This window comes from Opisthocomus hoazin, chromosome 6, assembly GCF_030867145.1.
Source record: "Opisthocomus hoazin isolate bOpiHoa1 chromosome 6, bOpiHoa1.hap1, whole genome shotgun sequence".
Taxonomy (NCBI): domain Eukaryota; kingdom Metazoa; phylum Chordata; class Aves; order Opisthocomiformes; family Opisthocomidae; genus Opisthocomus; species Opisthocomus hoazin.
In genome coordinates, this window is record NC_134419.1 from 47,658,088 (window position 1) to 47,684,102 (window position 26,015).

The 26,015-nt window shown below is 42.7% G+C and overlaps 1 protein-coding gene across 2 annotated transcripts; it reads left to right on the forward strand.

Annotated features, from left to right (window-relative positions):
* Nucleotides 1-1,216: 1,216 nt before the first annotated feature.
* On the forward strand, nucleotides 1,217-25,995 carry MMRN2 (multimerin 2). Of its 2 annotated transcripts, XM_009935099.2 has the most exons (7): nucleotides 1,218-1,747; nucleotides 14,377-14,499; nucleotides 15,599-15,705; nucleotides 16,609-16,677; nucleotides 17,913-18,086; nucleotides 19,161-21,071; nucleotides 22,080-25,995. In XM_009935099.2, the coding sequence occupies exons 1-7, from the start codon at nucleotides 1,470-1,472 to the stop codon at nucleotides 22,466-22,468; spliced, it is 3,051 nt and encodes a 1,016-aa protein (XP_009933401.1). In that variant the 5' UTR covers nucleotides 1,218-1,469; the 3' UTR covers nucleotides 22,469-25,995. The 2 variants fall into 2 exon arrangements, with proteins under 2 accessions (XP_075279131.1, XP_009933401.1); XM_075423016.1 differs by lacking the exons at nucleotides 16,609-16,677; nucleotides 17,913-18,086 and having other exon boundaries at nucleotides 1,217-1,747.
* Nucleotides 25,996-26,015: the final 20 nt, after the last annotated feature.

Consider the following 26,015-nt stretch of genomic DNA (forward strand, 5'->3'; position numbering starts at 1 on the left):
CAACAGCAAGAGAAGATTTTGCCCTTCAAACTATCAAAATCTCTCTCTGCTTTGCCCCACATGCCACTGTCTCTGCCCTAGGGCTTAATGGCTCTCACCCAGTGGTGCCTTTCACACATCAGTAAGGGCATTTCTGCAGTTTTCTAGGTTCTTCCATTAAGCATCAAAGAGGGGCAATCAGAAAGACAGGGGTCCAGATCCAACCGGTGAGAAGGAGATGCAAATCCACAGCATTCAATAACAAAGCCTTCCAAAATCCCAGAGAGATTTTATCCTCTATTATTCAGCTGGCATTGGAATGACTCCAGAAAAGCTTTACATTTAATGTTCTGTGGGACGCGCTGAACTTTGGGCTGTGCACCTCATCCTTCAAACTGAGACATGATCTAGCAGTCCTGTGTCAGAATTCCCACCTGTTTTGTCGGTGGAGCATCATTTTCCCTTGTTTTGTTCTTAAAAATGCCAGGGTGCATCACCCTGCAAGACAGTGAGAAGAGAAATACAGTTTATGACAGTAGCAAAACTAAAAGCAGCAGAACTAAAAGCAAAATCAGTAAGAAAACTACATCCTACCTCCACACCCTTTTAAAAGTTATTATTAGGATGTAGTGATGGAGGTAGCTTTGCACAGCAGCTCTTGGCAAGTGTTTTTTTGTAACACTAACCCAAAATGCACAAAAAACTAGGCGTGAGATCCAGAGATGACTACCCAAACAGAAATTCTTAAAAATCCTCAAGAATCCTGATCTCTCCAAAGGGAAAATTAAATGAAAATCTTGCACTTTGACAAGAACAGTGTGTGATTCACAGAGCTACTTTGCAAAGGCCACACAGAAAAGGATTCCTATAAGCTCTTTTTTGCTGTGCATTTACTCCGAATCCCTTAATGCCCATAGTTTGTTGTACATATCACGAACATTCTGCTGCTAAAGCCAGCGTACTTCAGCCTTTAAATTGTAGAAAAAAACCCCATGTGCAGACACTGGAGCAAGCAGGTCTGTGACTTTTTCTGGCACCATAATGAGCGCCTGTTACACTACTCACTATTTTCTTTCTTTTCTTTTCTCTTCCTTTCCTTTAAGCTAACATCCTTTTCCTGTGCCTGAGGGAGAAGGCAGTTGATAAAAGCTGAGTTCCTGTTCACAGATAAGTTTAGAAGGCAGCCAAGCTCAGAAGTTCCTTGAATAAGCTATATTCCTACCACCTTTTTTTTCCCCTCTGACAGAGGCGTTTGAGCCCCACACAGGAACCAGACTCGCATTGTTCAATAGCCACGGACGTTTCCACAGTAGCTGGGAGGGACGAAAGCTTTTTCCGCTCTTTGTTAAAATTATGGTTTTTTTTTTTTCTTTTTCCTTCCTTCTTCCAACTTTCCAGTTAAAGAATATTGCTAGGGCATTCCTGAATTAATCCGGGCTGAGCTTCAGAGAAGAGGAGACAGGTGTAACGGGGTGGGAAATAACCCCACGATGCTAGTGAAGGTTTTGCTCATCTGTAATACAATAGGGCTGGCAAAGCTGGGCAAACACTCCGACCATCATGGATATCGTGATGGTTCAGTGCACAAGCCACGAGTTTATGAAAGCTCTGCCTACCCCCAGAGGACTCCCCTGGCACACGCGGAAGAGGGTTACTGGGAGGCAGCAGGGCTCAGGGATAATACTCAGGATTACCCTTCAAGCGCGATCTCCTCACGGCAGGAAGAGAGAGAGGATTTTGAAGCTGCGAGCCCACAGCCCCGAAATGGGTAAGTACCCCAATGCGTCTGCCTTACACGTAACGACAGGGCAATCCTGCCGGATACCTTTGCTGATAAAGGACCATTTTCGATAGAAGCTTCTCATTAAAATACATCAGATTTTAGGGATCGCTCTATATCCAAACAGGAGGGGTTTAAAGGTTTTAACTACAGAAACAGAAAGCTAAATTGCTTGGGGAGGGTGAAACCACAGATGGGACCGGCTCTCCATCCTAGTCCAAGATGGCAGAACAGGCTTAGCTCTCTGCATACACCCGTCAGGTGCAAAGCCTTCCGGTTCTGCTGCAGCACCATAAAACAATACGCTATTTCTGGCAAAGCAGAACTAGATGAAACCCATTTACTGAGTTTTTCTCGTCACAAACTAATGCTGATTATTTTTGCTGATCATGGCAGCCTTTGCCCATCATTGGAATGTGCCTGGCTGCGGTCTTAAGCCTTGGGAATGCAAAGGGAAAGAGAATGGTGGGATGTTAGCAAAATAAAAATAGTGAGGAGTAAATATAACAAAGTAAGGAAAAATAAATAAGCATGAAAATGGCTACAAATTCAACCGTCCCAAAGGTTTTCAAAGCAGTGAAATGCTTCTTATGGTAATCTCTAGCAGAAGAGTAGCCAGCCTGAGCGGGAAAAGGCATATACTTCACCTGAAAGATTTCCAAACACTATGCTTTTTTTAAAGTTTTACAGGGCATGTAAGTAGGTCTTCTAAATGTTTAAAATAGATGAAAACCAAGCAGGACAGTGAATGAATCTTTCATAGCCCTGACGGGTAGGTACTGCAGTGCCCTGTTTAGGAGAGCTGAAACGGCAGCACAGCAAGTGCTGTTCACAGCTCAGTGCTTTCGGATGCCCTGGCATTTTTCCCTTTAAATGCTCTTGAGGAAAGGGAAAAAGGGAGATGGAAAAAGACAGTAAAACCCTGCTCATGCCATGCTTCCCTTACATGTAAACTGAAGTATGCAATCTTGTTCTGAATCTCTTCTACATGTACAATTCAGGCCTCCTGCACGTAGCACAGTGAGTGTATTAAAGCCCTGTTGCCCTTCGTACTACATCTTCCCACGAATCTGTACCTCCCACCATTAACCTCAAGTCATTTTCTGAAGCCCGTAAGTGTTGACTTCCAGTTTCCTGATGGGTAGTGTTCAATAATGACATGCACTGTTAATTCACCAACCCCTGGTTAATGCATTTCAGGCACTGTCAGAGGCAGGAAAACAAAGCCTAAGTGGTGCTCAGGACTTCCACATTATACTACAAGGTGGTATTCATTTGATTGCTGGTTGAAATGCTGAAAGCATGCTGAAAACTATAAATACTGTGAAAATTCAACGGTGTAAAAAGGTGCATGTCTATATCGGCAAGATGCTGTAATATGCTGTCCTAACAGGGATTTCTTTCTTTGCTATGTAACTTTGTTCAGCACCAGCTTGTGTAATTCAGTTCAGCACCAGCTATTACTCATCCTAATTTCCTCCCAAGAAGAGAAACACTTCCTCCTTTTATGGAGAGAGTTGCATAATGAGTCAAATCATAACATTCTTCCCAATTATAAAGCTACGTTGATGACTACAGGCAATCAAAATCTAGCCTGGCAGTAGCTTTAAGGTATTTGTTCCTTCGCTAAAGCTTTTGCATTTATAGTGTGCACAAGCCCAGGAAACTGGTACGTCTTATGAAAGAAATCTGAGACTTTGAGAGGAATTACATCCAAAAGTGAGGGAAGAGAGTGCGAATACGCAGGGACAGCACAGCTCCCCTTGTAACTCCAAACTCTAAAAGTCATTGCAAATGGTCGAAGCAATGTACCTTCAGAGCCTGACGTCCTCAAGCGCACGTCAGCTGCTCACGGCTGGAGTACCCTGCAAGAAGGTGTCAGGAATCTGGCATTTCCTCCCTACGAGTGTGACACATGCCCTGGAGAAAACATCGAGGAACTGGGCTTATATCTCTAAAGGGGACAGCAAGAGGAAAAGCATCAGGAGTTGATCAGGAATTAAGAGATACAGGGAGATAAATACATGCCATAAAAAAGCCCGGGGTGATGGAGAATAATTTTCTACCAAAACTATGTCCCACTTCTAGATTGCTTTTGAAATAAGAAAATACTTTATTTTCAGAACTAGGAAACAAACAAACAAAATCTATAGTAACTTTATCTCTGAGGCAAAGTTTTGACTCCCATCATTTTCTAACAAAAATGAATGTTATCATTTGATTCATCATTTTCTAACAAAAATAATGTGTTCTTTTCCAACCTCTTGCTATTTTCCCTATGTATTAGCAATAGTGGTTGTTTCAAAATATTCTTAGACTTCTAAAAAATTTATAGTATTATTTTTCTTATTGCAGTTATTCGAATAATTGATACTATCATGATTAATATGTCCAAGGTAACTAGTCAGATAGTATCCTCTGGTTTCTGTTTCAACATGTAAGGAGAAATGACTTATTAGATCCCAGACAAATGATTGGATATGTCACTTTACTAATAAATTCCTCTCAGAATAACAAGATTATTTTATTAAGAGTTTTAAATTAACAAAATCATTAAGAAGTCAGTGGCCTTTAAGTAACTTTTTTACAAAGAGAAATGTGTGGGTAATAATCCTAATTTCAACTATTCTTTAAAGGAAAAACTATGTAACAGTTTAGTATCTCAGCTGTTGCTTGTATCTGAGAAAACTTCTATCTGCATGGTCAAAGCGGACAAGCGCTTGTATGTGCTACTTACAAAGATCAAAACGATCAAGAGAGGCTAATTTTCCACAGGAAATCACCTTTCTTTTTTTTCTTTTCTCTCTAGCAGCTGTACCTCATATAAGCTGATCAGTTTGACTTTAGGTATTTTACTCTATGGCTGAGGCAAATGGATCCACATGCACCCCAAACTTTCAGGAGAATTACAAAGGGAAATGAAAGTACAAGCATATGAAGAGATACATGCTGTGAAATTGCTGGACTACGTTAGCGTTTCTTTTAGCAATGGAAAATGAAGAGTAAGAACAGTAAAAACAGGTTCTGGAGTTCATAAATACTCAATGCACAATACCTCAAATAGATAATAGATACATTTTCACTTTTCATTTCCCATATAAAACAGATGCCTAATGCAGAACTTCATAGGAACGCTCTGTTGTTACTGATGGCTTTCCTGTGTATGGACACAGGCAGCTAAAATAAGGCTTGAAAAGGTGCCTGGGACAAGACCAGGTATGCGGAAATTCTAAAAGTGACTCAGTAAATATCAAACGAGCTTGCATTAGCTTTGCATTAGCTCATCACCTACTCTAACGCTTACCACTAAACGTAACCAATTCAACTGCTGTCTGACCAACTCATATTGAAAGGGATAATAAATGCATCAATGAGATAATACACCTCTATTGTTAACCTGACAATTGCTATGTGGATGACACAACTGATAGCTTGTGAAAACTTCACCTAAACTGCCAAACCACCCTGGAGATCTTTCTTTAGAGCCGCTGCCGTCAAATACTTGGTAACAACAAATGCTTGAGCAAGGCATGGCTGTGAGCTGACCTCGGGGGAGCTGGAGGAGAGAGCCACATGAGTATAAAGCTGCGTGTCCTCCCTTCGGCTGCACAGTTCAGACCTGGGCAGACAGAGCTGGACGCACACGTCCTTCTCCATGTGGCTGTACAGGGGCCAGGAACATGGCGAGCCAGGCTTTGAAAGGAAAGGCTCCCTGGCCCTGGGAAGATCACGGCGTCTTCTCTATAGCCTTGCCATGGACTTAATTCTGTTGATCCGAGATCCTCAGAAAGACGTCTACTGTAATTATACTCAGAAGGGCTTGTTTTCTCTCCCTACAAACAGATCATGTCTCAAATCAAGCAACGCACTGAAGCACCATTAGCAGAGCACTGTAGCCCAAGGCTCCTATCTTTTCTCAGCACTGAGCAGAATCACTGGCAGCTGACTTGAATCTAACCCATGTGCCTGCAACACCAGGAACTGTCAGGCTGACAACTCAGATTTCATGCACTTAATGCTCATATTTCATTAAAAAAAGAGATATATGAAGCATCTAAAAGGTGCAATCCCATCACATGCTAGCTCTTACAGCAAAGCCCAAAACTGCCTGCACCCTCAGTTGGCCTGACCTGCCCGTCAAGTAACACTGTAAACCAGATCACTTCAGCACTCCAGGTTAAAAATAGCCTTGGGAAAAAGCAGAGGTTATTTTTAACTTCCCCTCTCGATAACCACACTGATAGAGTTGGTCCCCAAATGGATGACTCACCCAGTAAGGAAGAAAGGGACTGTGGTGATGAAATGGGAAGGAGCAGAGCAGCTAAAGTTGGTTTCCCCACCTATGACAGTCTCTCAGAATGTCTCTGTCTTTCCAAAAGCGTTATGATTACCAAGTAGCCCCTGTTTTGGATTTGCCCTCCAGCTGGATAGGTGGTTTAGCTTTCCTTCCTTCTCTCTAATACACAAACACACACTCAGTCTGTCATCTACTGGGATTTTTCTTACAATTATAATGTGTCTGCAAAAAAAAAACCAACGAAAACAAACAAACCCCCCAAATCCCCAAACCCCACCACCTGAACTACAAATAGGAAAGGCAGAAATCTGCAGCGTAACTAACTCCTTAATCGCATTAACACATTTCGAGGGTTGGACACACGGTTCTGTGAAGTCACCCTTGATTAGAGGAAGGCTTCCCAATGCCAGCCAGGTGCGTTGTTCTCTCACTGAAACACACACCTCTTCCTCTCATGTGGTGCTGAGATAGCCATAAAGAAGCAGACCGCTTTTTCTGATTACCCAGGGTGTCAAAACAGCAAACAACTGTCCTCTGAAGTGTAGACAAGCACAGAAAACCCAGATCATTCTTATTCTAGGGAAAGGCAGAACAATGCTCAATCTTGCTAGCTTATCTTTTTTGTCTGCTTTTACAGGAGAACATCCATCGATTTAATTAAGACTCATTTCACACTGACTCATCTATTTCTTCAAAACTAGACAGGGACTTTCTTAGGAAGCTTATGGGATACTGGAAGTTCCCCAAAATGGGCATAGATCATATGCTTAAAATAAAACAGGTTTGGATGAAATGTAGCTAAATGTGATCTTCAGCCCCTGACATCCTGCAAACAAGTGGAATGGCCATTCGGTGCTCGACCATAGCTTTCGCAGTGCCAAGTTCATTAACAGAAGCAACAGTTTCCTACCAAAGTTAGGCATTTGGCTCCTTTCAGGACTTTAGGAAACTCTCTGACATTTGGCTCTTGTTGAGCTGCACAGCTGCAGGTTTGATAGCAATGTCTGAACTAGCATGTCTGATGTGACACAGCTCCATCGCATGCGATACCCGAGTTACCGAAACCTCTGTGCCCAAAAGGTTACTTTATTCCACAGCTCATCAGTGCAAGCTGCAGAAATTAATTCTATCAGCGGCTAGCAAGGGCTCTCTCATTTCAGCACAGCCACAGAACCACCACCAGCACTGTTACCACGCGTATCCACCACCTTCCTACTTGTGAGGGTCCATACCCCTTGAACGAGCGGCCAACCCCAACCAAAGCCACACTCCGGCCCAAAACATGACCAGGGCAAACCTCGGTGCGCGCTGCCTGCACCCTGCGCGCGTGCCGTTGGGAAGGTTGTCTTCCCGCGCATTTTTGACTTGTTGGCATCAGCCCAGATGTGGTGGTAGGTGGCCACTGGCTGCGATTCCTGCTTCAAGGAAAGGTCTGTCTTAAAACTGACAGGCATAGTCCTAGTTTAGATTAATTTAAATGTGATATTTTACCTCTGTTTTATTGAGGCTGCTTTTCCTTACCAGGGAGAATTTTGCACTGAGGGAAGAACAGAACATCGATTATTCCATCGCTAGAGCCCCATACTTCTTTTCTGCCTCAACTGGTATGAATCAGGAGTCGTTCTGCACAAGTTAGTGGAAAATTGCCTGTTTAAATTAGAAGAACACAGTCCTCTGTTGTCATCTTGTAGCACATCTAAGCAGCACTAATCTCTTATCTGGTGCCTTTTACGCTGTATAGAAAAGCAAAGTGTCACGCACCTGAAAAGTTTTGTGCTCTGTCAGTGCTAGACACAGGAATGGCTGGACTGCAGTTTTCAAATTACAGCAGTTGGCTTCCTTGAGAATAGAAACCTAAGGAAACTGATGTGAAGGACAACTCAGTTGTACGATTACAGCCAAAGGAACAACAAAACTTACGGAAAAACAATGTCCTGAAGTCCTGAAGGTTTTGTTCAGGAAAAAATTCCACTGAGCTAGGAAGTGTCTAAAATTATGCATTGCAGTGCCAGTCTGAAAAGAGAGTACCCCATGTTCATCTGAGCAGAGCGATAATTACCGCAGATCAGCCATCTCGCTTTATCTCCCGGTTCTGGGGGTTTTACTTTGTTTGTTATGATATAAGGTGGCCCAGTCAAATCCTAGAACCAGAGGTAGAACCGCCTGTATCTTGCAATGTTTCAGTAAAAGCAAACGTAGTATTCACCATAAGAAAAAAAAACAATAACATTGTAAGATCAGTTTTTAGTCTAAAGACCTTAAAAGTTCAAATAAAAGGAGCCTGAGCTAACCTAAAGTTCACACAGAATCACACAGAATGGTCGGGGTTGGAAGGGACCTCTGTGAGTCATCTAGTCCAACCCCCCTGCCAAAGCAGGGGCACCTACAGCAGGCTGCACAGGACCTTGTCCAGGCGGGTCTTGAATATCTCCAGAGAAGGAGACTCCACAACCTCCCTGGGCAGCCTGTTCCAGGGCTCCATCACCCTCAGAGGGAAGTTCTTCCTCATGTTCAGACGGAACTTCCTCTGCTTCAGTTTGTGCCCATTGCCCCTTGTCCTGTCGCTGGGCACCACTGAAAAGAGCTTGGCCCCATCCTCCTGACACCCACCCTGGAGATATTTGTGAGAATATATCAGGTCTCCTCTCTGTCCTCTCTTCTTCAGGCTGAACAAGCCCAGCTCCCTCAGCCTCTCCTCATAGGGGAGATGTTCCAGTCCCCTCACCATCCTTGTAGCCCTCCGCTGGACTCTCTCCAGTAGCTCTTCATCTTTCTTGAAGTGGGGAGCCCAGAACTGGACGGAGTACTCCAGATGAGGCCTCACTAGGGCAGAGTAGAGGGGAAGGAGAACCTCCCTCGACCTGCTGGCCACACTCCTCCTAATGCACCCCAGGATCCCATTGGCCTTCTTGGCAGCCAGGGCACACTGCTGGCTCATGGTCAACCTGTCATCCACCAGGACACCCAGGTCCCTCTCCGCAGAGCTGCTCTCCAGCAGGTCCACCCCAAGTCTGTACTGATGCATGGGGTTGTTCCTCCCCAGGTGCAGGACCCTGCATTTGCTTTTGTTGAACCTCATCAGGTTCCTCTCTGCCCAACTCTCCAGCCTGTCCAGGTCACGCTCAATGGCAGCACAGCCTTCTGGTGTATCTACCACACCTCCCAGTTTGGTGTCGTCAGCAAACTTGCTGAGGGTACATTCTAACTCTTCATCCAGGTCGTTGATGAAGAAGTTAAACAAGGCTGGGCCCAGTACTGACCCCTGAGGGACACCACTAGTTACCGGCCTCCAGCTAGACTCAGTGCCGCTGACGACAACCCTCTGAGTTCTGCCATTCAGCCAGTTCTCAATCCACTTCACTGACCACTCATCCAGCCCACACTTCCTGAGCTTAAATTGCTGAATCTTCTTTAAATACGGAATGCCTTGTCATCAGATGTATTTAACTTCAGGCAAAAGAACACACTTGCCTCAAAATAAGGCAAAAATGGATGACTATTCACGCGAAGACTCCATTCATTAAGGAGATTAGAAGAAACTCTAGAAAATAAACCCCACCTAATCTAGTAAAGAAAATTCTTCAGATACTTTTTTCCTCATTAAAGAAAAAGGATTAATTTGCTTGGAATGTAAATCAGGAAAAGCAGCTGAACAAATGAAACATCTGTAGCCCTGGATTTGCTGGGTTCCCTGAAGCGTTGCTCTAGCTTGCAGTATTGTTATAAATGTTATCGTTCCCCAGGCTGGAGGGAAAGCTCTTCTGCTCTCCTCACATGAGCAACTTCTTTCTGCTCCTCTCTGCTTGGCAGCAGAGGCCTGAATCAAAAGGAAACTGTATTGAAGGGAATAAAAGCAGAGGGTGTTAAGTCGGTTATATATTCAGTGAATGAAGCGACACAATTACAAAGAGGGGAAAAACCGCAGAAGCAGAGCACAAAGCTGCTGTGTTCCAGAAACCAGCTGAATAAAGAAAGTGCTGTTTGGGAAAGAGCAGCTCTTTGAAACCTCGGAGCCTGATGCAGAACCCACTGGTGCCAGCAGAAGTCCCGCTCACCTCCCTGAACTTTAGATCAAGCCTTTGTCAGTCTTTAAATTGTTCCACTTAATGTTAAAGAATGATATATTTTCCCTCAAGGTTAATACAGTTAAGGAGTATTTTTAGCAACAGATATAAAAGTTTCCTTAAAGGAAGCATTTGACAAGACATGCAATATAAGTTTCACCTTTGGGCACAAGTATCTGTATTGCAGCTCACTACAGATGGGAAAAATGGGCCCTATTCACTTATTTGATGAAAAAGTAACTTTTGGAAAGCTTCGTGGAACTCAAAATCCATAAAAGTTTTTGTTAGTAAAACCAAAACGTGATATTACGTAGCACTTCAGCTCCACGAATAAGATTTTAAGATCAAGTGAGGGAGAACTAGTGAGCATATACTGAAGACAACTGGACACAAAGAAATGTGACCACCATTAAAGGAAGTTTTTATTGAGAGTCCATAAAATTCCCCCTTTTTCATGCTATGTATTCTGTATACTAATAACTGTCCAAAGTAAGCATCAAGTTGGGATTAACCATCGATTCAATTTCTTCTACAACGTAAACACTTTCTACACGTGGGAAGCCCGCCAGATACCTCCAACACATTAGCAGGCTTTGAAAGGGAATGATCATATTCTCTCTGAAATTTGCATGCACATTTACATGTGCAATGTAGCAAAAGTGCTCACAGTCACACGATGCCACATGCATGCTCACACACGTGTTGGTGCACGTAAATATTTGGTTTAGATTTGTACGGCTTACGTGACTCAAAGGACTTGTTTGGGAGCCGTGTGTGGTGGGAAAAACAAACCGGCCCAGATGATGATTCATGGGGCGTGGATTGTTTTCCTTAGGAAAGAACCAAACACCAAAGCCAAAGAATCCTCTTTTAACAGGTTTCCAAGCTGAAGGCAGACTCCTGCCTGGATCTGGCAGTCATCCCACGGGCAGACCCAAGACGCTGCACCTAGCAACGCTGCCAGCGAGCGCAGGCAGCAGCCCCCGGTTGCTTCTTTTCCCCAGGAAAAAAAACAACAAACACAACAGAGCAGATTTGAGGGGGAAAAAGCCACCCCCAGCTACAGCTTGCGGGGCCCACGTGAGAGGACAGCCTAACTACACGCACGAATCGGCTCTCTTTCTCAGAGTTACTCATCTTACACCAACCGCAGAAAAGGGACGGAGGCTTACAACGCCTGGCAGACTTACACACACCTCAGAGGCAGGCGGCAGCCAGAGCACGTGTGCTGGTCTGCTGGCTTCGACTGAACCGCAAGCAGAGCGTTTGACTCTGGAAGAATAGTGATTTAATAAAAATCTGGGGATTCGTCCCCTAGTTCAGTACCACAGGCAACAAGACTCCCTTTTATAATAAGCATAAAAATTCCCCCAGTCACGTGCAACGGCCTCAGAAGTGCCGCTCACCAAGCCAGCTGTTGGGGCTCGGTGTCACAGCTGCAGCAGTCTGCTCTCCCGTTCAGCTTCCCCAGGCTTTGCCAGATCCCTGCCCCTGCTTTGAAGAGATGAAGAGTTTTGTTCGCACAGGTGGTCACTGAAATCCCCATCACTTTTCCTTAAGAAATGGGGGAGCAGAAAAGGGTCTCCACGTCCCAGCAAGCCTGGTGGACTGCTCCCAGCTAGCCCAGGCTGCCTGCCCTTCCCTCCTGATGCTTCCAGCTTCCTTGCAACTCCCTCCCCTTCTCCCGGCCGCAGTTTCTGTTTTTGTGTGGGACTCAGTTCCCTATTGTTTCTGGAACTCTCTCACAGGGGCAAAGTTCTTCCATACATGCTGATTGTCAGAGATTTGGTTCCTGTGTTCCCATTTAAAAATATACTGCCTAAAGGTCAGTTGTTCTTTCTCAGACACAACTCTCTCCCCCATACAATGCTCTGCTCCGTTACAACACAAACTCTGACAAACTCATGGAGCACAACAACCCCCTGATCTCTCCAAATACTCCATGACATGACTAGTACCACACGAGGCCCGGTATTACTTCTGCTCTGAGAAACCAGTGTCAATTTCTTACAGGAAAGGAATTCAATAGGATGCATAATGGCATATAACACAATTTCTAATTTTTCTCCAGGCTTCATTTAAGCAGATGTGCTGCATATATTGACATCAGCAGGCTCTAAATATCAGTAATGGCTGCTGTTCTACTGCAGGTAAACAGCAGCCCCCTGGAGATGCCAGACAGAGGGGGGGAAAACCCAAATCATGTGAAAATAGCACCTGCTCACTCATCAGATTTACTCTTGGGCATTCAAACTTTCCAGTATTGAATAGTCAGTGGAATATCAGGAAGAACAATGTTAAAAATAAATAATACCATAAAGAACAGTTCTTGTCATCACTAATACACCTGTCACATGGACATCTCACATAACAGAGTAGCTCAGTTTTTGAGATTCAAGTAGTCTTCAACCAGGACAGTTAATTTAATGAAAACCAGAGTTGTTGCCTCTGCAGGTGCTTTACCTGAGGGAGTGATGAAGGCCTCAAACCCCTTTGGCAAATGATTTCATGCCAGGCTTTCCTTCTGGAAGATCAGACCGATCTAAACCACGCAGTTTAGCGTTTCAGTTCAGAATAGTGGTCAGCCCCAACGCAGTGAGCATCAGGGGACATTTGGAGGAGCCTCGGGTTCTGCTGAACGGGGAGGTTCTGGATTTCAGGGTCGCTGGGGAAGATGGAGCCCCTTGCAGCCTGCCTCATGCCCAGGCGGCATGGGCTGCAGAGGGTCCCTGCTTTAGAGCCTAAAGCACCGAGGCTGAGCTGCCAGAGACAGCGTGCCACTGTAAGCCCCTCGTCCCTCAAAAAAAAAAAATGCACCTTTGTTCGAAGAGGGGACCTAATCCAGCCCCTACTTCCATTTCCCAGGACAGGAACCAGCCAAGTTAACTGTGTCAGCCTGGCAGCCTGTTTGTCTACACAGAGACACTCTGGCAAGTTAAGGTGAATTAGCTGTAACAGTGAGGGTGGCATATATTTTTTCATTTCTCTTTCCCCACTGCTCAATCCCCCCTTTTCCCTAAGGAAGAGGATTTGCATGTTTTAATGTCAGTAAAGTTGTTCAGTGCTATGTCGCAGCTTCCCAAAGGCCCTGCGTGCACACAGCTTTAGAAATAACCATTGTAGGTGCTCTACTACAACAGGCAAGACACGGAGCCAAACTCGTGTGAAACGCAAGGCCCCAGACTGTCCTTAAGACAGGTCGTCTGTAAAATGTAATGAAGGTTTTGCAGCCAGGGTTAATCAGTGAGAGAGCAGGGACCCCTCATCTCCCTGTAGCTTCTTTGTCCAAACAAAACTGTCACACCCCTTTTCTACTCATCACTATCCACAGTGAGTGGCAGGATTCCTCAGTGTTTAACTGGTGAAATTCTGTAATCACACCGTATGAAACAGTGTGTGGAACACATGCATAGTTTATCAACAATAACTGCAATTACTAATTAATCAAATGTACACTTCCCATTAGAGTTATTACTCCTCACTTCCTGTCACTTCTGATATCTTGGATTTTAACCATCAAACTTCAGCCAACAGTATTCTTCCATTGACTTTAAACTTTTGAAAAGGAAGAGGCTCACCTACACTCTGGGATTAACAGATGTCTATATAATTCTGACTTAGAAAATTTACCAGGCTGGTAAAACTCCCATGTCCTTGCTAGAAGAATAAAACTAAACCCTAAGAAAACCACCCTCAATTTTCCAATATTGTTTTCCTGCAGGTGATGGAAGAAATTATTTCAAAGCTAGTCTAATTAATAAAATCCAATCAGTTACTATATTATCTTCAAGAAGTAACACTTAGGAAGTCTCTGATTATTAATGGAGTTTATGTAGGATCAAGTTTTCAGAAGCAGTCTGCCTCAGCCTGATGAGTCAGTCATTAGGCATCTGAAATGGCAACATGCCTAGAAAGGCAATCTGACATTTAAAGTGACTTTAACCCGCAGGTTATCGCGAGCTGGAAATTTCTCCTGCTAAATGAAAGACCTGGAAATGGAACTAATGCATCAAAGTTCAGACAATCAACCCTTTTCTAACATAATCAGATAAACATCCCAAATGAAAACAAATGAACTGGGAGTAGAGGGAGAAGCTTGCAAGCATTTTCCACTTTCCTCATCATTCAGATAAAAAAAAAAAAAAAAAAGAAAAAATAGAAGACCCTTCTGCATTTCACTCCTCCTTGGCACTGTTACAAGCAGAGGCTTCAAAAGACCTACTTCAAATTCCTTTCCCATGTCTTTCTTCCACTAGGAACTGGTGTTCCTTCCCACAGTCCCGGCTGGTAACATACATAGAAGCCTGCATGAAGGAGAAGTACATTGTCAACTCCCAACAGCCCTGTCTAAACGGAGCGCCAGACTGCCAGAAGATCATGTAAGTAACCCAAATAAAACCAATGAAGGCAACATAATTTTCTCTGAGGTATCTAATGGATATTTTTCAAAAGTATTTAATGACACATTTTAAAAAGAATTAAAGCACCAACTCATTTGAATACCAAAGTGACGTAGGGTCTGATTTATGTACCCAAGGTGATCAGGCATTTAAGTAACCTGGGAGAACAACTGCCTTTCCAAGTCATCAAGTGCAGGACCACAATGTGATTAAATGATTTTTGAAATCTTCCCACATGTTTATTCAGAAAAAAACAGACACCATAGCTTTTCCATGATTTTCAGGTCATAATACACATGCATAACTTAAAAAATCTCTGCCATCATTGGTCTCAGTGAGACCACCTACGTGGCAGGAGTAGAGCTGTGCAGCTGCCCAAGTGCTCACTCTTCTTTCAGAAGGACTGGCTGCCCAAAGAGCACTGACGAAAGCCAATAGTGTACCTTAAGATACTAGGACTGATATATTTTTAAAGTTGGGAGACTGACTCACAACACACTTCTGAAGTGACATAATACTTAATACTAACCTATATATTTTCACACCTACGTATGTACTTGATTGCAAAAATGCTTTTGTTATTTGTTAATACAATTAATTTGTCTTTCTCTTAACAAAAAAAGGTTTCATGATTATTTCCAGTGGAGTTTTTAACAAATTTCTACCTTCCTTGGTACCAGTGACATTTTAGAATATTTGTTTAAAAATAAAACTTTCTCTACAACTCATCAGAATACTACAGAATTTCAAGCTCAGTTCAAACTTGCTTGCAAAGAGCTCTATTACAATAAATATTACAATTGCATTTCTGACAGTTATGTAAATGGGCACACACCACCTGTTGTAGACCGTAGTCCTGAGAAGCAATCTTACGCAGGGAAGAAAACCTGCTGTGGTTTACTAAACACTTTGCTAGGCAGCAGTGATACAGTTTATGACAAATTTCTTACGTGCGTTAACTGCATTAGTCATCTATGACACACTTGGCACCAGACGGTTGCTAGAGACACTGAATTTACCCTGAGTGACGCCAGCTGACAGTAACTTGCAATCTAATGTCCAGACCCTCACTCCCTAGGTACAGGACAGCTCTGAAGCCAGTCTATCAAGTGAAACAGAAGGTTCTGAAGTCTTTGCAGTGGAAATGCTGCCCCGGATTTATTGGCAAGGACTGCGAACAGCATGGTAAGGAAAGCTAGAGAACAAGCCTGAGAATTCATGACTAAATGCCAGTCACAGTGGCAAGAAATAAGTTTGCCTATTTGTCTGTCTTTATTTTTTGAGAATTGATGCCTTATTTCCTTTGGTCTGTTATGCCCTGAATCACCGATACCTTGAAATAAGGAGTAGCTGTAATTAGCTGCAACTAGTAGCTAACAGCACCAGCTACTTTTTATTCTGTTAGTAGCACCCTTGTAATCTTTACACAGGGAGAAAGGTATTCATTTGCTGGGGGGCCTGTCATATGTCCAAGTCCATCTAAGAATGCCTAATTCCAGGTAGAAACTGGTGACATCAGAAAGCAACACTCGCACATGTAACGCCCCGACACTCGGTTCCCAGGTGCACTCGGCCGGCCAGGGAAATCAGCACACCCAAGCCCAAACCAAGCAGGCAGCATCCGCTCTCCAGCCTGCATCGGTGCCTCCTCCCCGCTTACCCCAGCCGCACAGACACTGGCTCCTAGAGTGGGGAGCAGCTCTACAACGCACAAACAGAGCCCAGGCAGTTATCCCCACGGACGCTCTAGCAGTAGCCTTTACATACAATAAACTACTACAATTCCTGTTGAATAATGATGTGTGCAGCTGCTACGCAGAAGAGAGGGGAGACAGCGTGGCTTAAAAACTGGAGTGCTTCGTGGCACTGGCAGGATTTAGCAAATAATACTCCAGGAGCAGAAAGAGAATTTAAATGGATGAAGTAAGTTCTCCAGACAAGATGTTCTTTCCCTAAGAAACCTGCAATGCAGAAGCCTGTCTCCACATCAGTTACGCTACACATGAAATTGCCCTGTGTAGCCTTCCTAAACTGTAGTAGTTTCTGCATCTGAAACATTTTCACAGATGTACTACATCTCGATTGCAGATCCCAATTTTATTCCAGTACCAGGAAATCAAACTGAAGGACAGGAAGAAGAGGAGCTCTCCAACCACAGTACGTCCTTTATTTTGCTTGCCATTCCTTTACCTCTCAGTCAATGATCAGGAAAAAAAGATGTATTTATCCGCTGCAATGTTACCATCATAAGCTGTGGACAATACATCTAGTGAAAGCACTATTTGGGAAAGCTTTTACACAACTGCATTTACTGGCACAAACGAGGGCTTTTGCTGTAACACTATACGAATCCGCTACCCAAAGCATCCGAGCTGCCTGCTGGCTTGCTCACCAGTGATGCCCAGTGAGAAGGCCAGACCATACAGTGCGTTCAATCTGCCGGTGGGATGGGGGTGTAACCCCCTGCCCTGCTAAGTGGATTCACAGGAAAGCACAGCGTGCTTACAAGTCTACCGGAAAAGCAACCTATTCAAAATGCTATTTTAGAGCAGCTACCCAGTAGCTTGGAGATTATTATTATGAGGCACCGCAGATTTGTATCTCAGGCACCCTATTCCACCTGTCCCAGTATCCAAGCAGGACCTTTCCTTGCCCTCTGGGAAATGGCGTGGCTTGCAGTGCTATTGGGTATCCTCTAGCAGTTGTGTTTAGGGTAGTGTCGCAGCCCTGAAAGAGTCTTCTCCACGTTATGCTCTCAGCACTGAAGGAAAAAGCAGTTGCTTTACAGACCTTAAATTGATAAAACATTAGATTTAAAGGTCAAGGGTAACCCTGGAGGGTAAGACACAGCTGGGATACACCTGTTCCTGCAGCTCTCAGTGTACACCCTGAAATCTACAGCTGAAATCAGCAGGTATTTATTTCGAGTAATCTCAGTTACAGGGCCCCTCAGTGAGAGTCAGCTATGACACTTACACCCTATGCTTCGGATTCCTTAGTGGAATGCCCCAATTGCTCCTTCATCCTGTCCTTTTATTCTGGGTTGTTAAACCTTGCTGTTCTTTCAGTCAATGGCTTGAAATGGGTTATTATTCTAGAGCATTTTTATGGTGTGGGGAGATTTTAAATGAAGAGCATTTTACAACAATCATGGCTAGCGTGCCCGAAGTTCTTCTGTTATACTTAAATGTATTAGGTTTTCATCACTGTTGAAAAAAATCTTTGCAAAGAAACCGCAAGTTTAGGTGCTATAAATCGACATACCCTCTAAATGTCAGTACAAAATTTTTAGAGCAAAAAGTATGCAGGTGTTCTCAGAGGTCTTGTACAAATACCTGTCACCTGGTCGCTGCACTCCGTTGCATGACTTTGTTTTTTAATCTTGTGATTAGTGTCAACATCAGTGGATTCAAGAGAAATGTTGGAAGTCATTCAAAATCATGAGGCTTTACTGGATGATCTTCAAAGTGATATTCATCAAGCAGTCAGCAACTTAGGTGACTTACAGAGACTATTTGAAAACAACGGTACAAGCATGGTGTTAGAAGTGAACCAGAGCAACTCAGGTGAGAGGTCTGACGCAAAGTTATCAGCCTGCCAACAGGCCCTGCAAAACCACGCAGATCAGACACCTTGAAAACAAAAACTCCCTGATATTCCTTGGTCTGCTGGTTGCTTCTAAAGAGAGCAAAAATGAGTGCAATCCCAATACAAATGAATGAACCAAATTCAAGAGTAACTTGAAATTGGAAATGAGATGAAAGGCAGATTCCTTTGCACTTTTCTGGAATTTCAGAATATGTCTCACTCATAGAATAAAGAGGTTGCTTATACTTAAAATTCGTTACCTTCCTATTCTGCTTCTACGGCTTCTTCTCTGCTATGGGGATGCAAAGTTTAGATCCGGTTTTCGGTTTTTTTTCATACTTGTGCTGTATATTCTGATATGAGGAATATCAAGCTGGTGTATGTAAAAAAAAGTAACATTCAACCCTTCCCTGGAACATTATTCCTGCTGTATATAGGAGTGAGAAAAAAGAAAGCTATCAAATTTGACTGACTAATGTGAGGCACTGGCTCACAGACACTTTTGCTAATGATACAGACTGTTGTCCTCAGTGACCTTCAAGGCACTCAGGTTTGAAGTTAGAAATCGAGCCTCAGTATAATTCACACCTAGCACAGATACTTCACAGATTTTTCAAGTTATTTAGTCCTGGCCTGGAATATTCAGCTATTCAGATGCTGTATAACTTTGTGAAGTAGAAGGTGCATTGCAGAAAGCATCAGAAAGAACATCATTATGAGACAGTCAAATAAGCAAGAGCCCACCAGCTAAGTAAGAACTGTTGTGAAAATGGGCAGTTATGGCCACCTACAAAACTGCTTGTCCAAGGGTTTCAAAATGCAGTATTTTTATGTATTGACCGCCTTACTGAAGTCATATCTAAGACAGAGTAACCTTGATTTAAAATTACGCTATTTTTGCAACTGTCAAAATATATCACATGGTCAGATTTTGGGGAGTAAGATGGCAGTTACCATAGAAAAATACACAACGTGAGTTTCCCTGGCCAGATTATGATGTGTTCCAAAAGCAGAATTTAAATTTAATTATTTTTTTTAAACTGTGTTAACAGATCTACAGGAAAGGCTTCTGCAGCGAGTTTTGTTTCCCCATGTGGAGAATTTTATAAGGAAACATTTTAACCCAATGTGGGCAAGCTTCAACAGAAGCTTACAGCACCTTTCGAACATGGTAAGAAACCTGTCCCACGATGTGGAAGCCAACAAGAAAAGCATAGAAAGGTTCAAAGAGAGCACTGTGCCCAGGAAGGAATTCCAGGAGCTGGGAACTAAGTTTGAATCAAAAGTCCAAGAAAACGTAGTGAAAGTTGATCAGGTGAAAAGAGATATAGAGAACCAATTGCAAATGCAGCAGGGTAGTATTCACTCTAACCTTACCATGATCAAGGCAGATACCGACACAAAGCTCAAGAAGCTTCACAAGATACAGCAGTCCCATTTCTTGGCTTTGAACAGCAGCATAGCAAACATGAAACAAGAGCAAAATGATCTGGAAAATAAGCTCGAGATTTTGAAAAAAAATTTAACAGAACTATCCTCACACCACGGTCCCAAAGACGAAAATACCCAGCTAACCATCAGACAAATGAATGACATTCTGGCAGGGCATGCAAAGCAGCTTAAGGAACTTTACATGGAGTCAGATGTGGCCTTTCAGAATATTGCGGTTTTAGAGAGGTGGTTTAAGGAGTTAAAAAAAAATATCTCAAAGTATAGGCCAGAAGATCTCACAATAACTTTAATGGAAAAAACACTTCTCATGGAAGAAAACAACGCAGCAATGGAAAGGCAGATATCAGAGCTCAACTATACCCTCTCAAATCTTCGGGAAAACTATTCAGATCTGTTGAGGTACATGGAGGAATGCAATTGCCAGAGAATATCTTCTGACACTGATGTACTTGAGGAAGATTTAAAGAATATTACTTATTCCCTTGAAGGCACCCAATCAAACTCACAGGACATGAAGCACTTCGAGTCAGTTTTCAGAGATCTCTTGAGGAATGAAATTGAAGAGCTCTCCTCAGCTTTTCCATCTATCCATCAGTCCCTTAATCTCCGTCAAGAAGAAAACAGACAGCTTCAGTCACAAGTTACAGCTTTTTCAGAAGACATAGGCTTGTTGAAGAAGAAAGATGAAGAAATTCATCGACACATCAAGTTTCTCAACAGTTCTTTTGGCTCTCTTTTGGAAGATGCCAAGCGGCACAAAGCAGCACTGGAGGCTTTACTGGGAGAAGAGTTTATGGAAGACTTGTTTGAAGAAGATCCTAGTATCCTAATACCACCAGTATTTCAGCTGCAAGAATCTCTCAGACATACCTCAGATAAACTCCAAGAACAAAATGTGACTTTAGAATCTCTTATAAAGCAATTTCATCTCTTGGAAAGAGGTCAACTGAATAATCATGATGCTCGTCCATCTCCTAAGCATCCCAAAGAAACAACACAAACATCCTCTACTCTAGATGAAGTTACTAGTGAACGCAGCATCGTAGAACATATGGAGCCTAACTATGAGGCTGCCAAAGATGACTCCTTGGATAGCTCAGCTTACAACGATATCATGACTCTGAAGAATGACATCAAACACCTGAGCCTGGCAATCAAGAGGCATGAATCGAGAAGTGACATGAATCTCTGCTGCAATCATACAATAGCAAATGTAATTGAGCCACTCAACATTTCTGTGGAAGTTCTCTCAGCAGATTTCGCAACCATCAAGCGGAAGCTGGAGGAACATCTGCTGATTTTTAAAAAGCTATTTGGAAGCAACGAAGAATTAGTTGCCTCAAATATAAGTCTGGATGTTACAAAGATGCAGTCAATGCTGACCAGAAAAGTGAGAAGGCAACAGAAAGGTCAAGAAAGGCAGAGAGACAAGAAAAAGCCTGAGAAGCACAGAGAAAATATGCAAGTGCTAAGTGGAAGAAATACAGTGCAGACAGAACAGTTGGAAAAAGGTGGGTTCTTTCCTTTTCCTTGCTCATGTGCAGGTCTAGCTTCCTTCTGGGCCCTGCTGTAAGTTCCACACACCGAGCAATATCAGTTGTGAGACCTGTCAGATCTCTTGTGGGATGCTAGCAGGAAAAATTCTGACGTTCTTTACATCCTCCTCCATCAGAATAAGCAGTCTGAGTGGGAACCAAGTTGGTACACTGCTGCACTTCGCTCGAAGCCAATAAAATGACACCCATTATAGCTGCTGGGAAATTTGCCTTGAACTAATCTAACTTTCGACGTCTAGAACACAAATTTTGTTTGTAGAGGCTCATGTTAACGCAGTAGCAGTTCTCTCTTTTGAAGCTGATGGGGAGTGCTAGGCTTCCCTGTCTTGCTTCCCTTTCCTCTGTTCTTTGAGTCTGGAAGGAGCGTACGCAAAGCACTAAATCCTTCCTAATGTGGACAGATACCTTAAATGAACCGCTATAATCTGCGCAAGCGGAACAGGGATGACTGACCCGAGAGCACACTCTCTTACAGCTAAACTTCAGAGCCAAGTTTTCAGCTTATCCTTCACTGCGACTGGCCAGCTCCCTTTCCCTGCAAACACGTGGCCAGAAGCACCAGTAATTACAGCCCCCACAGCTTCAGCACTGACTGTTACGATTGTAGCCCTTATTCTAGACATATAACATAGAGCAAAAATTTAGCTATCTGTGCTGCAAAACTGTAGTTAGGACTGAATAAGCAAAGAATGTATTTCAGACTAATTTATTTTTACCACAGCAAGCAGGAGCCATTTTTTTTTCCTGGGTGGTCTCAGCCTTATACTTTCCCAAGAGCGGGGTTCAGATATTTCTGGTGAACCATTTGAACTAATCCCAAGCACACACCCATTTCAAGCATTTTGGCTCTACAAAGGGGCATATAGAAATCAGGCCCGATAGGGCTTCACTATATCCCACCCTGATGATCCTGGGGAGAGAAAAGTGCTCACGGCTAAACTCCTGTTCCTCTTTCTTTTTCAGACTCACTGGTGGCATTCCATGTGGGATTCTCAGAAGGAAAGTATACAGAAAAACCTCTGAGGTTTAATGAAACTTACCTCAATTACGGAAACAGCTATTTCCCTGAACATGGCTACTTTAAAGCACCACATAAAGGTGTCTACCTGTTTGTCATCTCTGTGGAGTTTGGCTCAGGACCGGCAGTAGGACAACTCTCCTTCAGCCGTGGGTACAAAAGAACTCTCTCAAGTAGTCAGAGGAAAACACCAAACGGAAACACCATGACTACTTTTGCTATGGCAGAAATGGAGAAGGGGGAGAGAGCATACTTTGAATTGCTGCAGGGCTCTGTAGTGAAACGGAATCCACCTGGGACAACACTGGGTGGATTCCTAATATTTAAAACTTGAACAGTGACGTTTTGTTTTATTGGTATCTTTCCATAGATGCAATGGATCAATTCATTATTGCTTCATCTGTGATGTATTCAATCCCACCGCATGTGTTTAAACATAGCGCTGCCCTAGACGCGTCTTCATGCTTCTTTTCTGGAAGTGTTTGGCTTGTGATTAGTTGCTTATGAGCAGCAATGAGATTTTCTTTCAAGTCATAAGCTAACGGTTTGGACTCCAAATGTATCAGCACACACATTCCCAAATCCCTCCACTGTGAGAATTGCACCTGATTAGAAAAAAACCTCTTTGTGGGACTTTCCTCACTTATTACACAAACACTTTCTTTCTCACCTTTCCCCTGCAAGAGTACCCTCCCATGGCAAATACCCCCACCACAAGGAAGATTTTAGACTGTATGTGAATAGTAGCTTAAAACCAAGAAGCCAGGACAATTTTACCTTTTAGCTCTCTGTGGACCACAGGCAGTCACAGACTGTCTTTAAAACTTCTGCAGCTCACTCCAATGTTCCAGTCTGTCACAACATGAGCACTAGAAGAGATCAAGCAAACTCAGCAAGATGCACCTTATGCTAGTATTTGTAAGCAAGGATCTTAGAAATGGCCTGGTCTTTTTGTTTCTGGGCCTCTGTTGCATTGCAACTACACTGCAAAAATTTAATAGTAATCTAACATTGTTAAGATGAATTATATCTATATTCAGACATTAGGAAAGTGTCAACAACATTCAAAAAAATTGGCGAAAATGCAGTTTATTCCTAAAGATAATCCTGAAGAATATTGTGAATTCAGCCCAGAGCATAGCATTTAGTAAATAGTTCAAAAGCAAGCAAGCAAATAAAACTAACAGGAGAAAGGCAAGCTCATTGGTCTGCTGTCATTGTTGAATACAACATAAATTTATAATTAAAGAGCAGAATTTCTGAACCGTGAAGTTTTTTTGCATTTCCAAAATATCAAGATGACCATATCTGGTCATGTCTTAAACTCTTCTTCTGTCAAACAGAACATCTCAAAGACTTTCAAGTTTAAAGAAGTTCAACTGCTGTGGTATTTTCCCTTGTCTACCCTAATGCCTTACAAAACAACATTAAAACAAATAAATTTTCCAAAATGAAGCGCATTTAGAAATTCCCAATATTTTTGATGAAAGGCGTACATTCTTATTATGTATTTTATGCCCTTTTAAGGTAGCATTTTCTAACAGAAATCTATCCTGCTGTTAAGGGGTTCTCTCCCCACCTACTTGTATTCTACACAACATTAACCTACAAAATTATTCAAAACCACATCAGTACCAACACACATTGCACTTAACACAACAGTTTGACAGGCAGACAGAAGGTATCTTTTGAAATAAAGCTACAAAGCAGTTTCAGCTCCTGACTTGTCAAGAAGATTCTTATTCTCTATCCTGAAAAATCCAAAGTAAACGACTACAAATGATCTCCCATCCGCTCGTTGCCAGTGCACACAAGATTAACAGGGCAAGGCTCCCCATTTATCTAGCATGGAGCCACCTCTCGCACCGCTCTGTGGCAGGCAGCGCAAAGCGCCCACAAGCTCAGCGTCCTCTTCTGTCCCACAAACTGCTCAAGTATCTGAGGGATGGAAGAGAAGAAAAATTCAAAGACGTGAAATGTCAAAAAGAAAAGCATCAAACTGTAAGATTGGGTTCTTTCAGTACACAGCTACTAGACTGGAGTGACCCAGACATTTTTACCAGTGATCCCCCAATAACAGGCTTTCGTGGTTAGCAGTGCTCTGCAGTGCCCAGCTTGCTGCCGAGGTCAGGGTAGCTCAAGGAACACCCCAGCTTCAGTGCACACCAGCTCCACAGCTACCAGCTAAGTTCCACAATTAAATACAGACAGATGATACATATATATTTAAAGACTTTGCTTGTTTTTAAAGCTTCAAAAGAAAGGTTCAACTGGAATAAAAGCCATAGAGCTACTTGGAAAAGGACATAGTAGGTAGCAGGACAGCAGTTCACCCTGACAGGACTTGGAAAGGTTGGCATCCTTGTGCTTACCAGAGTTTACTTCTGTTGAGGAATGAGCTAGGCAAGTTCAGAGATCATTGACTCCAGAGTGGACACAATGTTAATATAAAGATGTTTTCAAATTTGTGTTCTTCAAATATGTGCTGAAGTTAGCCTCCTACATATACAAAGATGACATACTTGACTGGAACACTCTCATTTTTAGACTATGAAGCAAAAAGTTAACAACGATAATGGGTTAAAACATTCTATTGGCTGCACAAGCCAGGAAACCTGACTTTCTTCTCAAGCAACAAGAGAAAAGATGATTAAGCTACTGGGTTGTGGTCACGTTGTTTTTTAAATGAATACATCAGGTTTTTCCATCTAAACCATCTCTCAAATACAAGAAAACTACTTGACTACTGGTATAAATGTCTTTAAAACCACTCATAAACACTCGTTTTATTGTTTGAAGGCATTTTTTGGGGGGTTGGTTTCATGGTTATTTTATAACAGCAGTGCAGCCATGTCACCATGACCTGCATTGTTAGGCAACAGACTAGAGAAAAACATTTTAATGAAGAGACAGCAGACTCCAGATTAGGATCTAAAGGAAAGAAAAAATTGCTATAAAAACAGCAAAAGGATAAAAGATAATTAATTGACAACTTTAAAAAAAAGCGCTATTGGTTGGCTCAGTGGATTAAGAATAGGGCATTTTCAAACATGAAAAAAACTGAACCTGACCATAGGCATTAGGAAAAGAGGGTCGTCTGTAAGAGCAGACAAGTTGCTTCAGTTCATCTCTCAGCAGACCATCTAGACTAGCCTGCCTGATGGCAGCTTCAGCCAAGCACCAATAGGCACAGAAACACGTGTGCTCACTCCAAGATACAGATACATATAAAGAGAGAATCAACCTGAGCCGCATATTTAAAACAAAGCTTCCAACATCTCTCAGTACTTCCCAAAAATCCCGTAAGTGGCAGAAAATGTTGCCGATAGCTCAGGTTTCCGGATTTCCAGGTCAAACCACTAAGCTTTATAAAAAAATTAAAAAAAAAAATGCTGTGCATCTTAATGCCTTCACATAGTTATTTTGTTACTGAAACTTTTACTGCTTTATGAATGTATCTTTTAGTGTTTTCAATTTCGAAGTCTCCTAATAATTTTTCATTTTCCGTTACTAAGATGACCTCCTTACTTTACTCAAAACACAAGTACCCATTGTATATCAACAATTTTACTTTCTATAGCTCCATCAATGCCTGAATTCTCAAATCAGAATCATCTGAACCCACTTCACATACCCACATCAAGCTACTCCGAAGTCCATGGTGGTCATCCCTCACGAACCAGATCTTGAGGTAGTCAACTCACAGTAGTGGTCCTCTCCTGACTCCGATTCACAGCTCGTATTGCCTTATTACATTAACATCAGTGAGAAAGACTCCAGTGGTATTTTGGGGAGAGGTGAAGATAAAGCTGCAGAAGGGATTAATGAAATTAATAGAATTAAATCTGATCCTTTACGAAATTAGTGATGCTTCTGCAACT

Coding starts and splice junctions, on each gene's coding strand:
- MMRN2 (XM_009935099.2), top strand. CDS start 1,470: ATGCTAGTGAAGGTTTTGCTCATCTGTAATACAATAGGGCTGGCAAAG. Junction 18,087..19,160: donor AGTGAACCAGAGCAACTCAG/GTGAGAGGTCTG, acceptor CTGTGTTAACAG/ATCTACAGGAAAGGCTTCTG. Junction 21,072..22,079: donor GACAGAACAGTTGGAAAAAG/GTGGGTTCTTTC, acceptor TTTCTTTTTCAG/ACTCACTGGTGGCATTCCAT.